This window comes from Ruditapes philippinarum, unplaced genomic scaffold (assembly GCF_026571515.1).
Source record: "Ruditapes philippinarum isolate M1 unplaced genomic scaffold, ASM2657151v2 ctg22353_1_1_1_1, whole genome shotgun sequence".
In the NCBI taxonomy this organism is placed as follows: domain Eukaryota; kingdom Metazoa; phylum Mollusca; class Bivalvia; order Venerida; family Veneridae; genus Ruditapes; species Ruditapes philippinarum.
Window position 1 is genome coordinate 1 of NW_026856512.1, and position 15,460 is coordinate 15,460.

The 15,460-nt window shown below is 32.3% G+C and overlaps 1 protein-coding gene across 1 annotated transcript; it reads left to right on the forward strand.

The window, feature by feature from the left end:
* Positions 1-6,281: 6,281 nt before the first annotated feature.
* LOC132746823 (uncharacterized) lies at positions 6,282-7,751 on the forward strand. Its single transcript, XM_060736083.1, has 3 exons — positions 6,282-6,510; positions 6,743-6,948; positions 7,149-7,751. The coding sequence occupies exons 1-3, from the start codon at positions 6,309-6,311 to the stop codon at positions 7,212-7,214; spliced, it is 474 nt and encodes a 157-aa protein (XP_060592066.1). The 5' UTR covers positions 6,282-6,308; the 3' UTR covers positions 7,215-7,751.
* Positions 7,752-15,460: the final 7,709 nt, after the last annotated feature.

Sequence of the window (15,460 nt, forward strand, 5' to 3'; positions counted from 1 at the left end):
AAGGGGTTTTATAATGCTATTGTGCAAAGTGGACTATGGTATTTGTGTTTGAATATATTTTGTTTGGCAAATTTAAAGTCATATATCATTTTAACACCGCACAGCGTATGGTGGTATATTCGTTTTTATCATTTCAATATATGTGGTCAGTGTATGTTGTATATTTCAGTATTCGTTTGACAAACATCTTTACATTATTACTTGAATTTGATTGTATACTCACTGTAACCAAAGATGAACGATATGTACCGATCTGATCATTTTATTAAGAATTTATCAAGTGTCATTTACAAATGCACATATCATTTCCCTGTTTGTTATCTATTTTAATGTATTCATAGATTTTTGTATTTTTCTTTTTGTGATGACGTAATACAATAAATTGTCTTATTACTAATCAAAATTTGACCACGCAATAACATTATGTTTTTTTTTCTTTAAATTTAATGGTGTAAGCGATTTCTTTTTCAACTATTATATTAAAAGAGTATGAAAATTCCTAAGGAATTCGAAACTTTTTCAATTAATATAATTTTTGAAAAATAAATACATTTTGTAATGACAGTCTAGTTAAGTATGGTGCAATATAAAATTCATGCATGAACACTATTCATAATATGATTAGATGTGAAATATGTTGCATTAAGGCATTAAATTTAGATATATCCTCAAGAAAAATTGTAGTAATGTGCGTTATATTACGTATATAACTATTTAGTTACGTTTGGCAGAGCAAACATGTTTCAACTTTTTATTCAAATATTTTATATTGTTTTTCGATTGATGTCAGGGTAATTTATAATTATGAATTGATATAATTGCATTATGTCTGTTAATTGTAAGGTTTTTAAAAAGGCAAATGTTGTTTTAAAAAGAACAACTCATTCTGACTTTATAATAAGGAATGAAATATACACCCTGAATTTTTAATAAGCATTATGACTTTACAGTAATGAATGTGTAACCTTCCGGCTTCATTAAAAAACATGCTGACTTAACATATATGAGTGGTTTATTAATTCTCGCATTACAGTAAGGAGTGGAATAGACATTGTGACTTTAGAATTCGGAATGGAAAAGACTGTCTAACTGTGCAATTCGGAATGGAAAAGACTGTCTAACTGTGCAATGCGGAATGTAAAGTCATACTGGTATTACAATAACAAATAAAACTGAATGTCTTGCTTTTCAAAACGGAATATAGTGGACATCCCTACTTTATGGTAAGGAATGAAAATACCTTCTGATTGTTCAATTAGGAATGAAAAAGACTGTTCTACTGCACAATTAGGAATAAGATAGCCATTTCAACTCACATAATAAAAATTAAGATGCTAATAAGATGCTAAATAAAACACTAATGAATGCAATAAACGTAGAGTCTTTACTGATAAAATGACTTTTATATCAGGAATGAAATAGACTAACTCTTCTAAAAGGAAAATGATAATAAAATGGACTGTACAATGAGAATGAGATGTTTGTTATAAAGTAACATAAAAAGAAACCTGCATGAAAATAATATTTTAATTGAATATGGAAATTCAGCATTGGCTTTGTCGATATCATGTACACTTATATTTTTGTCTTATTGAACCAGGAATTGTTTAACGTTTAATTTCTGCACGAATTTTGATATATGGATAGCATCGTAAAATTGTGTTCAGAGTCAATGAAGCATTAAACAGAGTCTACTTAATTTTAAACCATAATTTTCATGAGTATAATTGATGCAACATTCAGGGCCCATGAAACTTTATTTTGTTATCAATGTAGGATTTATGTACACCTTTACATTTATGTATAATGTTGATTAATTATATGTAAATAATTTTTATGTAAACTTGTCATTACGACATTGGGTGATCATGCAAGACAGGATTACGACTTTGTTCCTTGTGGGTAGTAGTATCATCTAATTAAAAAATGTTACGCAAACTTCTTACACGGAAGTTCAGAAATTTAATTAAATGTACTATAACATACACAAGTTAAGTATCATGATAACACTCTTTGTTCATAATTGATCAAACCAATGCAAACGTTTCAAGATAATTTTAATTCCACAAGAAACAAAATTGTCAGACAATGTGCTTTCAAATTGATTGATAAATATTTCAAAGTTTTATTTGCTTGATCAATTATATTGACTTGTTTGTTTGTGCATTTTAATAAAAAATATATTATTTTTATAAAAAAAAACTGCTGTTGTTCTAAGTAAAAGAAATTTGTTATAAAATTATTTTGTACCCTTTTAGAAAGAAATAAAACATCGATATGAAAAGTATGATTTTGAAGAAATTGTGAATGAAACAAACCACCAGGGTTTGTAAACATTTGAACAATCTACCACTCAACATAGTAACAAATGCTTGAAGTCGCAGCATACAATATTTTAAGCATATCAGATGCTAACTGCTGTCTGAAGGAACAACTTTGAACTTGAGTCCGAGAACAATAAAAAGGTGTATAGTAATGTTAAACGTAAGGTTAGCATTGAAACAAGAAATTTTGGATAGACGCGGATCCTACAATATAGTGGTAAAAAGTAGCTTTACTTGGATGGTTTTCGAGGATATGAAATGAAGAATGTTAAAAGGAGAGGAGCTGTCAATATATTATTATACGAGTGCCATTCGTCATATAATGCAATCCGTCAAATGATTTCAGAAATAAATAATCTAAAGTTCTCAACATTACTTCAAAGTAATTTACGCTTGTGATCAATGACAGACTTCCACCTCCTTGGCAGGTCTTTTATGTCCGTAGCTAGGCATACTCACCCTCGCGTCCGGGGCAAATTCAAGTTATTTCATATTTTAAGGACGAATACCCCTAATGTTAACTTTCAGTTTGGGAAAACAGGCCACTTACGTCACTGGTCCAGGGTTTCCAACTCATAACGCTCTAGCAATGACGTTACAACTTTCCCGCCGTGCGATGATGCGTTGTCGTGCAGAGGTACTATACCGGATGCCTATTGTTTAGGTCGTTCTATTTCTCCTGATTGCCTAAGGGTTTTCTTAGTATTCTCCTCATAGAATTTCCATCAATGATTTTAGTATTGAATGATATTAAATGATTATTTTTTGTTGTCATATTTTATATCAAACCTTGGACAATAGATTTCACATGCATCGTGCTAAAATAAAATAATAATAAAAACTGAAGATAAATCCTGTAGTTATTGTAAACGAACTTGAATTTTCTGTTGGCATAGCCACGAGTGAAATATGATAAATTTCATACCACGAGATGAAAATAAATCCCGTCATCCTTGAAAATAATATGATTTTTCTGTGTCTTTTATAATACCTTTCTATGTTAAGATGATGAAATAGGTATTATAGTTAACTTAATTTTTTGTTCATTATTTACTTTCAATATGAATGAAGAAGAAATAGTCAAGGAAGATACCAGTGAAAGTATGATACATATGTTCCACTGCAGTGAAAAATAAACTTATATAGAGAAAATACGCGAATTGTAAATATGCATTTATTTTAATGATATTTCTCAATATTTTATTCATAAGTGTGTAATAAAAATATATAATGTACTGGTTGAGAACCAGTTTCCTGACAATGATAGTTTCCGGACAAGTACGAAAACGGCTTTATTTTAAATTTATCGAAACCGAGTTTTCATCTGTATCATCAGGACGGTTGTTTTGACTTTTTGACAGAATAAACTTTTTTCCAGGCGAGAACATCAAAAAGTATCATAAAAACATCATACATGTATTATTAAAACAGCCTTACTTCCCTTCGGGGCTTTTAGTGCACTCTGCGCATGCGCATGATTTTGTCTATTTTTGGATACAATCCGGGGCCCAAACAATTGCATAATGCAGACGATTTTTCTTATTTTCCTTTTCTTAATATTTTTTTTACATAAATTTCGTATATATCAGAAAGTTGATAACATAAAAAATATTACTGTTAAAACAATTAAAAAATAAGGAAAATGAAATAAAGGAAATAAAGTAAAATAAGAGATGGGCCATCGGCAATTTTTCTATCCAAGGGAGTCAACTAGCACAAATTGGTGCAGTAATTATTTCTGTATGGTACATTCCCTTTATCTCCGCTGTATGTAAAACTGCGCATATTAAAATAATGCTTAATATTAAGTTTCATTAAAAATTTTAGACATAAATTTTAAGTATTTTTGCTGACATAGAAATTGTGATGTGTTTACTTGTATTTATGTTTTTCTAGTATGGTCAGAAAGAAATACGATGAAGCCAGCATGAAAATGGCCATTTCTGCTGTAAAGCAGAACAAGATGAAGATAAGAAAAGCAGCGGCGGAGTACTGCGTCCCAAAACCAAACTTATCTGACCGTATTCGAGGCCGTTATGAAACATCAGTAAAGGGGCCGAGTCGGCAGTTTTAGGGCCCCGAGGGAAAGGGCGGGTTTGGTTTTTACTGCCCCCATGGCAAATCGGGTTTTCCCAAATGGAAAATGACCAGAGCATATATTCAACAATTGTAAAGGGTTCGGGTGGGGGTTTTTTGTAAATGCTCTGAACCAATGTTAAAATTATAAAATTTTTCTAAAAGTCATGCAAAATTTAGAAAAAAAGGGTTTGTTAAACGGCAAAACGAGGGGGTTCGAATAAATCTTTTTCCCCTTTTTCATCCCTTGAAAAAAATTTTAAACATAAAAATTTACAATCAAGTGAAAATAAATTTTTTTTTTTTTTAAAATTTGGGTCGATGCACAAAATTATTAAACAAAAAATTGTATTCACACTTTTTCGGGACGGAAACACATTTTTTAAATTTAAAAAAAGGGTTTTAAAAATCAGTGGCTGAAAAAAAAATCATACAGCGGCACCCGGAATTATCCGAAAGAAAACCAGAAAATTCTGACAAGGCAAGATGTTCAATGTTTAACAGGAAAGTAATGGCTGATTTCTTTGTTCTTTTGGATGACATTCTTGGAAAATATGGCGTCAAAGACAAGCCGTCGCAGGTATATTCAAATTTGAAATTATATTGCTACTACAGCGAATCTTACTCGAATTATCTTTTCACATGTTAATTCGAAGCTCAGCTTTTTTTTTCCATGCGTCTCGAGTCGTTTTCATTTGTTACATTAGTATTCATTTTGCCGTGTGCAGTCCGTATACTAGACGCGGGAAATTATTTTTGATATTTGCGCATGCGTCAGTTGTCGTTTATTTTCGTATTGTCTACTTAGTCCATATTATATTTTGTAATTAATTTAAAAAATTTACTTTAAAGGCCCAAGGGTTTACTTTTTTTTATTTTAGTTTTTTAATTGTAAACGAAACTTGTTTTAATTGGAGAGAAAATCCGGGATAAAAAGTTATTGGTTAAAAAAAGGGGACCGTATTTCAAACGAAGAGTCACAAGGGGACTGATAAATTCACTGCGTTTTAAATGATTTGGGGAAAGTTTTGGGGAAAGATTTTTGAAACCCCAATGGTTTTTCCGGTAAAAATGTTTTTTTGAAAAAAATTTAAATAAAAAAATCACTAAAAATTGGGCGAACCTTAAATTATTTTTATTTCATTCCCAAATTTTTAATTCAAAACATTTAGTCCACATTTTTATTTTTTAAATTTAAGGTGTGATAGCTATCCCCCTTGTTTTATACAATTTTTTTACAATTCGTAAAAAAATCTATTTTCATATATTTTTATTTAAATGATAAGTTACAAAATTGTAATTTATTTTGCAAGGGTTCGCTTCCACACCGTAAATATACTGATGGAATACCAGATTCCTGGGTATATGCAACCAGTGAAAATGGGTACGTGGACACCCAGTTATTTCAAAGATGGTTTGCAGATTTTGTCATTCCCAACTGCGGCCGGGAACGTCCTGTTGTCCTTTTAATGGATAATTGTGACGCACATATCAGCGTTAAAGTGGTTAAAACAGCAATTTCAAATGATGTAGGTTGGAAGGACTTCAGGGACACACCACTCATATCCTACAACCACTTGACGTAAAAGTATGTAACGTTCAATGTATGATTTCAAAAATTCAATTTTCTGATTCATTCATATAAAGAGTGTTAGTGAACACGATTTTATTTAAAGTAAATGTTCAAATTTGCTTAGGTTCAAGGTTGCATTACAATTTAAAGATTATCTTAGTAAAATTCATAGTTGAGACTAGCATGGAATATAATAAAAAGAATAGGTCTAGATGTCTGTAATTTAAATGGGCAATAGCCCTATTTTTTAATTGTTTCTCAATACATTTGTACATACAATATTGAAAAAACATATCTTTCAGGTAAAAGACCCACTTAAGAGTCGTTTTTCTGAAATGACAGCAAGACTTGGTTTAGGTGGTGCTGGTGTAAGTACTGGGAAAGCAAAATTTCCTAATGTACTAAAACATGCAATTGACATTGCTACTCCAGCATCAGTTCAAGAGGCATTTGCTGTTCCTGGAATATGCCCAAACAATCCACAGGCCATTGATACTTCCCAGCTGGTGGAAGCTTCATTGGATCATCGTAACGGAGGTAATAAGATTAAATTTTGCACATTATTTTTGTCAATTTAACCCAATTTGCCCTTTTATTTAAAAGTTCAGTTCCAGATGGGCAATTTTACAGAATACAAACACCAATAAGTGCAGCGGAGCGGTTCGAACGATTTTTTAATCCTGGTAGTTTATGACATAATCAGTTTGATATAACGAAGTGTAAAAAACCTTTTAAAATGAACAAACTTGTTACATTCATTTTTTTCTAGAAAACAAAAGTGATGAACAAATAAAGACTTGTGATAAATGTGGTCACTTTCTATCAAATCCTCAAGTAAAACGTGGATTGATACCTGCGAGTCTTGCAGACATATTATTGCCTCCACCAGTAAAGCCCACTCAAGTTCAACGAAAAAAGAGGGTTGTAGCAGAGGGTCGTTTGATTAGTGGAGAAGACTTGCTTAAACAGCTAAAGGTTTGTCTCTTCAGCAAATCATTTGATACGTATAATGGTTAATCATATAAATTATGCATTTGACATAGTACAACAAAAGAATAAGATAAAAAAATGTGATACAAGCACAACTGACCTCGCAGGAAATTACATCTCAAGAAATCATTTCTTCGATGATATTTTAGTGCTTGTGATAAAAACGCATTTTTAATACATTTTAGGAGAAAGAAGATCTTGAGAAGAAGAAATTGAGGGTCTTGAAGGGAGAGAGAAAGATAGGGAAATGAAGAGGGAAAAGCGATTGGAAGTAGAGGAAGAGAGGCGCGCAAAAAAAAAAGAGAGAGAGGAGGAGAAGGAATTTAAACTAAACGAGAAAAGGAGAAAAGCTGAGCAAAGAAAAGAAAAAAGGAAATAAGCGAATTTGGCTGGCGCTGCAGCACTTATGGCTGGAATGTATGTGTGTGAGGTTAATGGGAGGTTTTGGTTTGGGTGTGATGAAGAGTTATGCCAACGGTGGTATCATGAGGAGTGCTTGACATATTGTGAAAAGATGTATGTACGAGAGAGCTTAGAGGAAGGTGGAGATAAATGGTTCTGTAAGCGGTGTAAACCATGGTTGTATGAAGAGGAGTGAAAAACAGTTATTGATAAAAGTTGTTGCACATTTCATACTAGCTTTGGTTTTAATACAAATTTGTTTGTCAAGCAATGCATTAAAATTATGTCAGTTAAATGATAAGCTATATTTGAAATTAAATTAAATATGCAAATTACAATAAATTTATGATTAACTAATGATTTTCAAAATAAAGATAAGCATAGCTATTCATACATGTTATGCTTTTTTTTTAATAATCCCCTAACAGTGAAACATCTGTCTGTTAAGATCACAGGTAGACACTCAAACGTTAAACGCTATTTTCCCATTTCATTGGCTAAAAATCGTAAAACACAATACATTATTCATATTTGGCACTCTTCATCATTATTTGGATATAATGTAGTAATTACTGAAAATATTTGGCAAATTGTAACGAATAAAATTCTGCAGATGTTTAAGTTTCATCTGCTTTTGTGCTTTATTCACAATTTTAAACATGCAATCACGCTGGCTATTTCTCAGTGGTACATATTCCCAGAGTTCATTTTTCTACTCGCAAAAAAATGTGCATACATCCTCATTACTAGCTAAAGTTTGAGACACGTATAATGTAGTTAATTTACTAAGAAAAGTCAGCGAATACAATTTAATTATCGTCTTAAATATATGTCCGGAAAATCGTTCGTTGAAAAGGTGGGGGAAATTAAACATTTTAATGCCCCTTTTTTTAAAAGTTCCCTTTTTTTAAATTAAACAATTCAACCCCGGGGAGTAAAAAATTTAAAAATTTTTTGACGAGGCTAGAGCTTTAACTTTTTTGGGATGGGAATTTTATTAGCATAAAAATTATTATAAAAAAAATCAAAACCCAAACGAAAAAAACCCCAATTTTTGTTCCCGGGAAATGGTTTAAATTTAAAACGTAATACAAATTTTTGTCTTTAGAATATTTTTACGAAACACTGACCGAAATTTTTTTTTCTGTTTTAAATAAATAATAAAAGTGTGTTTTAATATTTTTTAAAATTATATTATTTTTTTAAATTTTATTGTAATTACTTTGTATGGGAAAATTTTTTTATAAGAGTGAATGGGGCTTTTCTCTTTTAAAATTTTTAAACAAAAATATGGTTATCTTTAAAAAAAATTTTATCAAACTTTTTGCCTTTAACCCTTCCCTTTTTTTATCTTTTGGGAAAGTTTTGGCCGTCTACATTTCATTAAAAAGGCATTTTGTAATCTGTATACATTAAATTTAAATGGACCCTTTTTAAAGTATGAGTAATATTAATCTATTCATATTGATCAAAAACACAAAACGAGAGGATTTGCAGCATAACCCTTAGAGAAAATAAGCCGTATAAAAAGATATTCCTCTTTGTTCGTGTTTATCCACGCTGATTTTTAGCTCATCTGAGGACTATGTCCTCAAGGTGAGCTTTTGTGGTGGCCTATAGTCCGTCGTCCGATTGTCAACAATTTCTTGAAACAACTTCTCCTCCTAAACCACTCGGCAAAATTTGTTGAAACTTTACAGGAATGTTCTTGCATGAAGCTCTACCAAAGTTGTCCAAAGAATTTAATTCCAAAAAGAACACTGGTTGCCATTGCAACCGATTTTTAAGGAAAATCTTAAAAGATCGTCTTGTAAAAACAAATGTATATAGTAAAAAATATATATAAGCTTTTTGTGACAATCCAAAAGAGGAAGAGCTTAGATATTTGGCATGAAACATCTTCTAATACATGTCTACCAAGTTTGTTAAAAAAAATTCAAGGTTCAAAATTGGCCTCGCACAAGGGGTCATTGAATTTCCTTAAATGTATATAGTAAAGCCTTAAATAATCTTCTTATGAAAATCCAAAAGAGGTAGAGCTTAGATATTTGGCATGAATTATATTCTAATAGATGTCTACCAAGTGTGTTCAAATAAAATCCCTAGGGTTTAAATCGGTCTGGTCCTGGGGGGTGGGGGTAATTAATTTTCCTATTATTGTTTATAGTAAAAACTTTAAAATCTAATTGTGAGTGACAATCCAAAAGCACTATAGATTAGATATTTGGCAAGAAACATCTTCTAGTTGATTTCTACCAAGTTTGTTTAAATAAATGTCCAAGTGTCAAAATTGGCCCCGCGCCAGGGGTCATTGATAATCCTGTTTATAGTTCAAACTAGAAAAAATATTTTTGTGACAATCAAAAAGCACAATGGATTAGATATTCGGCATGAAAATAAAAAGGTTATGAAAATTGGAATTTGAATTGGTGTATCAAACATACAAGTCTTCCATGTTTGTTTAAAGGGTCAAAATTGGCCCTGACCCAGGGAATCGAGGTCAACAGTTAATTCCCCAGCCACTTGGTCAAATGTTTGTTTTCCCTCTATTTTTCTATCATCTTTTTATAAGCTCACCTCTGACATTTGAACTGTTTAATAAAATGGCTGCCTGAGTTAAAGTTAGAGAACAAAAACATCTAAAAAACCTTCTAAACCACTGGTCCAGTTTTGAAATAATTTTACACACAAATTTCCTTGGTGACAGTGTACTATTTTATTTTTAGATTAAGTTGTCCCTTGTTTTCAAATTATTGTGTTTCTGGTGTGAAAATGGGCTCCACTCTGACCTTTTGACCTATTTCTCAGGTAAACCATCCAGGGCCCTATGGGTCCTCTTGTTAAACATGGAGTACTATTTCTCTTACGGCCTCGACAAGTTTTCAGTAGAAAGATGAAGTGTATTATCCTTGTTATTAACTCGTTCTATTTATTTTAACTGTTTAATCGCATTTTTATATTTTTTTGTGACAGAAATCAGCAAACAATACAATGTTCAGTGTTTGTCCCTCTCTTGTGCCCTTTCTCTTTCGTTTCAAACGTTAACCCCAGAAAATTTAACCGTTTCTTACTAATTTATCTTTGTTTTTTTTATTTTTCCTGTATGTTTGATATACCAATTGTAACCTTTGTAAAATAAAACTACACTGATATAAACAAGGGGCAAACATTATGTTATAAATTTGTTGAGTTGTTTTGGCCTTTTTTCTATTTGACCTTTTTTCAACTTGGGTGGTTCCAGTATTCCTACTTGAATACTGTATAATCACCCTTAGGATATGTTGCCTGCTTTTTAAATTTGTGGGGCGTCCGTGGCCGAGTAGTTAAGGTCGTTGACTTCAAACCACTTGCCCCTCACCGCTGATGGTTCGAATCCCGACATGGATTTTGGATTCTATCATGTGAGGAAGCTCTCCAGCTAGCTTACGGAACGTCGATGGTTCTATTCAGGTGCCCGTTCGTGCCTGAAATAATGCACGGAGGGGCACCTGAGGTCTTACTCCACCATTCAAGCTGGAGCGTCGCGATATGACCAATACTGTGTCGATGTGACGTAAACCCCCCCCCCCCCCAAAAAAAAAAAAAATTGTCTTTTGACGTCTTGTCTGTTATTTGCAGGATTCATAACCTCAGATCCCCTTTCAGAATTCCAAAATAAAGAAACAATATCAAATATGATAAACAAGATCAACAAGGAAAGTCGGCGTTCAATGAACGTTCAAGCCATGCAATAAAAAGCTATAAGATCATATACACTTGATCGCTAAAAGGTTTTTGATCGACTGCCCTTTGTGACTGATCACTTTGTTTCCAAAATTTTGTACTTCACAACAGCAGGTGCCAAGTGCCGTGTGGCAGCTGTAAAAAGTTGCCCCGTACTTCACTTCAGTGTTGTTATATTTTCTGGTCCTTCGGGATCATTGATGCCAGCACTATTAAGTGTTGAGAATTGAGTACCGCTCAAGCCTGTGCTAGGGGGCGTGAGGGATGTTGCACTTATTCATTATTTCTCATGTACAGACTTAATAAAACCGAGTCTGAATTTCTTATGTAATTTTGTTGTGATTAATGCTTCCGAGGAATCATTGTGTTTCCAGAATTTACTACCCGTCGTGATATGTTTTATGTATAAAATATGATAAACAAGTTCAACAAGGAAAGGCAGCGTTCAATGAACACACACGAACACATACACACACACACGCGCGCGCACTTATCAATTCAACAAACATGTTCACTAATAGTCAAATAGTACATAAAGCAACAAAACAACAATGATAAAACAAATGATACTTTTTTGAAACATTTATTCGTATTCACCATGGATACTACAAAACCAAGACAATGCAATACCATATATAAATTTGGTGGTATAGTCTGATTAGTAATTAATACATTAGGAATAAATACCAACACTGTGTTGCTTTACACATTGGTAAATAAGAAAAAAATAAGTGGATATAAATTACAACAATGATGTTAATGTTTATTAAATTCTACTATTATACGTTTTCGATACAGTCTGAATACATTTGTAAGTTGTACCACGTGATTATTTGCCAATACGTCAAACATACAGTCCGACCCCGGTTATTCGACAACCCTTTATTCGAATACCCAGCATTATCCGAAGTAGATCGGCGGTCCCGTATTTATCTCTATATAAATCAATGTAAATACGAGCGTATTATTCGAAATGCATTATCCAAATACCTCCTATTTTTCGAAGTAAAATTCCGGTCCCGATTTTACAATTATGAAAGAATTTGACACCTATTATTCGAAGCCAGCCTAATTATTATTCGAAGCCAGACTAATTGGCGCAGATCCACTCGCTGACCGGTCGACTTGTGAAAAATATCAACAGTCATGCGTGTATTTAGACAGTCATGATAATAACTCTAATCAACTTTAATTACCGAAAATGAAAAGCAATGCACCGTGTCCGATTTATCACTGTTAATGATATATTTTTCATACATACCGTACATGTTAATTTGTCAAAACATCCAAAACATTTTTTTCATAAATTGTAACGCTACATGAAATCCTTTATCCTAATCCAAAAAAACAGAGTTTAGCTGTACATACCGTAGTGACAACACGGTCATTATCAAGGCTTCGCGCGAAACGAAACGATACGATACATAATGTAGAATAAAATGCAAGTAGTTATGTCTTAAAAGTCAATACAATAATTTTACGCATCTTTTCTTTAATATTTATTTTTCTCAATTGATTACAGGAAGTAAGTGTATTGTAAAAGGTAGTTTTGATATGATTGCTCAAAATGGAGTAGTTTTCGTCTATCACAATATTCCGATCTCGATTATTCGAACCCATCGATTATTCGAAGTAAATATTCAGTCCCAGGCACTTCGAATAAACGGGGTTGGACTGTATTTACAACAGTTCACCGACTATATCAGACTGCACGAATGTTGTTTTTTTTTAATTTAATCATATAAACAATAGTCCGCTTTATAGTTCATTCGATTGTTCAATGGATCGTCATCACGCCAAGTGGCATCGAGGAAGTTAATAAACCCATTAACTATAAAATACGGATATTTGTTTGTTCCAGTACCTGGTTCGCAGTGAGGAAAATTGATGTCACAGCGAATCATATATTTTGGAAGACACATTGAAAAACATTTGCTCGAAAAAATGTTTTCAAAATAATATGCTTTTGGGGGCAAAAGTAACTGTTTCCATGATAAAGTTTCCTTAAGTTTTTGCCGTAGCACTGCATTGCATGGAGCAGTTTCCAAAACACCAGGGCCCTCGTGGTAACTTTTGCGATGGTAACGGTACCACATCTGGCCTTTAAAACAGTAAATTATTTCTTTAAATTCAGTATTTTCAAATGGAATTTCACAAACTTCATATTTATTTGAATTAAATGGGCCATTTGTTCTCGTCAAGCTGATGCATCTCGTGTTATCATGAATCAAAAATCCATTTTCAAATTGAACTAGTTGGTCTTCAAGGCTGGTTGATTGTTTTATTTTCAATGAATTACATTCAACAAGATCGTAAATTGCGACATATTTATGTGAGTTGAAGATCATTGCTATAGCATTTTCACTTATTAGTAATCGGTGTACTTTATCGTCTTTGAAAGAAAGAATCGGTGACATTTCCACATTTCCATCGGCAATGTATCCAATATACACAGTTGACGTTCCAATGTGAATTGTTGTTTTACAATATAATTTTTGAATTGCAATGAGCCTGTCAGTCGATGACCGTTTCGTCATAACATTCATTGGACGTCCTTGTGTCCGTAAGTAATTTATTTCAGAGTTATTCTTGTATTTCTTGTGTATTGTATTTCGTTAGTTTAAGGACGCAACACATAAATCTCCGCAAATTTTAAAATTGTCGTTACGTGTTATTATGAAACTTTCGTCTTTTCCCTTTATATTAACTTTTGTGCATTTATCCATTTGTAAATTAACCATTAAGATTCTTGATAGCTGATAGTTTCCATCCGAGAACCATATTGCCGGTCGTCCTGAAGAGGTCGAACATGTTCCGGAAATGTCTTTATGAAGGTAAGACCTTTCATTTTTGAATGATTCAGAATTAAAGCGAAACCATTGCTCTCTTTCCAAATCTAAACACCAGAACGTTTACATGTATTATAACTTATGTCATATCCTTTCATAAAAAGGACCTGGTGATTTTCTATAACGGGAGAATTACGATCTTTTTGTATAAAATCAGAATATTTATGTGTAAGGTTTTGCATAAGCGAAATGCTGACTTCGTTAAAATTAATGGTCTTCAGTAATTCCGTCAATTGTACCTTACTTGAATTTACAGCATCTGACCATTTCAATAAAAATGGTAGTTTGTCGTCCATTGGTACGTATGATAGTCGTTTATCGGAAAACAGCAATTGTACCGATTCTTGTGTAAGATTTATCATAAGAGGATGATTAAGCATTTCTGGCAAGTTCTCTTTGATAAAATCTACACATCTTTTGATTTCAAAATCGTAAATACTGGATATTTGCAAGAGTTCCAAATAGTTATCCTCTGTTATCACCGTTGAATTGAGCCAGATTTTACAAGCAGCCTTCAGATTAGGTATAAGAAGGAACTCAGCCATCTGTAGAACATTCTCAATATATTCTTGACTTATTTTCGGTTTCTTTCCATAAAGGTACATGATAGCTGTTTGAAGCGAATCGGGTGAACCAATTGTTATGTTAATTTCTCCTTAAATTAGAATTATGACATAATTACTGTATAAACTTCTTTATATAATTCCAAATGCGAAAAGTCCTACATTGCCAACTTTTAAAATATACACATTTTCCAAACATTGAAGTCTAGATGAGCATCTGAAAACTTTCTCATGTACACTTTTACAGAACAATGCGGTTGCTAACTTCTTAAGCTCTATGTTCATTTTAAAAACTAATAATAGATTTTGCGTATTTATTGATTTTTTATCCGCTCTTATAATTTTATAATAACAAAAAAATGCACGTCATGCACTCGCTTTGTGCTAAAATGGCAAAATATTGAAACACTTGCTTCTGAGAAATATGAATCAAAGTCTCGATGCCTAGTCAATTCAAATCAACAAGCATGTATTTGATTGGCATTAGTAATTCTGGTATCGCCATTTTACTATTGACACTACTTTATTGCCATAGGCTTCAAATAAATCAGTTGTGTAAAAGATACCTACCTCTTTGCTTTTCTAGGAAGTTGTCATTTAGAATATGGTCGAAGAATGGACTTATCACAAGAACACATCGATGGAATTTCTTTTCCTGTTGAAATATGGATAATTGAATGAATTTCCTGTTCATTACTAAAATACTAAAAAGTACTGAATTTAAACTGAAATTGTACAGACTTTAAGGAAAGGTTACATAATAAATGTTTTAAGTAATTATTTATAATTTGTTTATGAATATCAATCAAACTATATTGTGCTGCTCAGGCTATTTTATCAATGCTTTATTACATTTATTCATTTTTCCACTTTGAGTACGAATATTGCTGAGTACGAACCATCGCATTGTTTTGATGATTACTTTCTATGTAACTGCTTTATTTTTTTATATTTATCCCC

Excerpts from the sequence above, each read along its gene's own strand:
- LOC132746823 (XM_060736083.1), top strand. The coding sequence starts at position 6,309 with ATGACAGCAAGACTTGGTTTAGGTGGTGCTGGTGTAAGTACTGGGAAA. Across the intron at positions 6,511-6,742 it reads ATTGGATCATCGTAACGGAG|AAAACAAAAGTGATGAACAA; the intron begins GTAATAAGATTA and ends ATTTTTTTCTAG. Across the intron at positions 6,949-7,148 it reads ACTTGCTTAAACAGCTAAAG|GAGAAAGAAGATCTTGAGAA; the intron begins GTTTGTCTCTTC and ends AATACATTTTAG.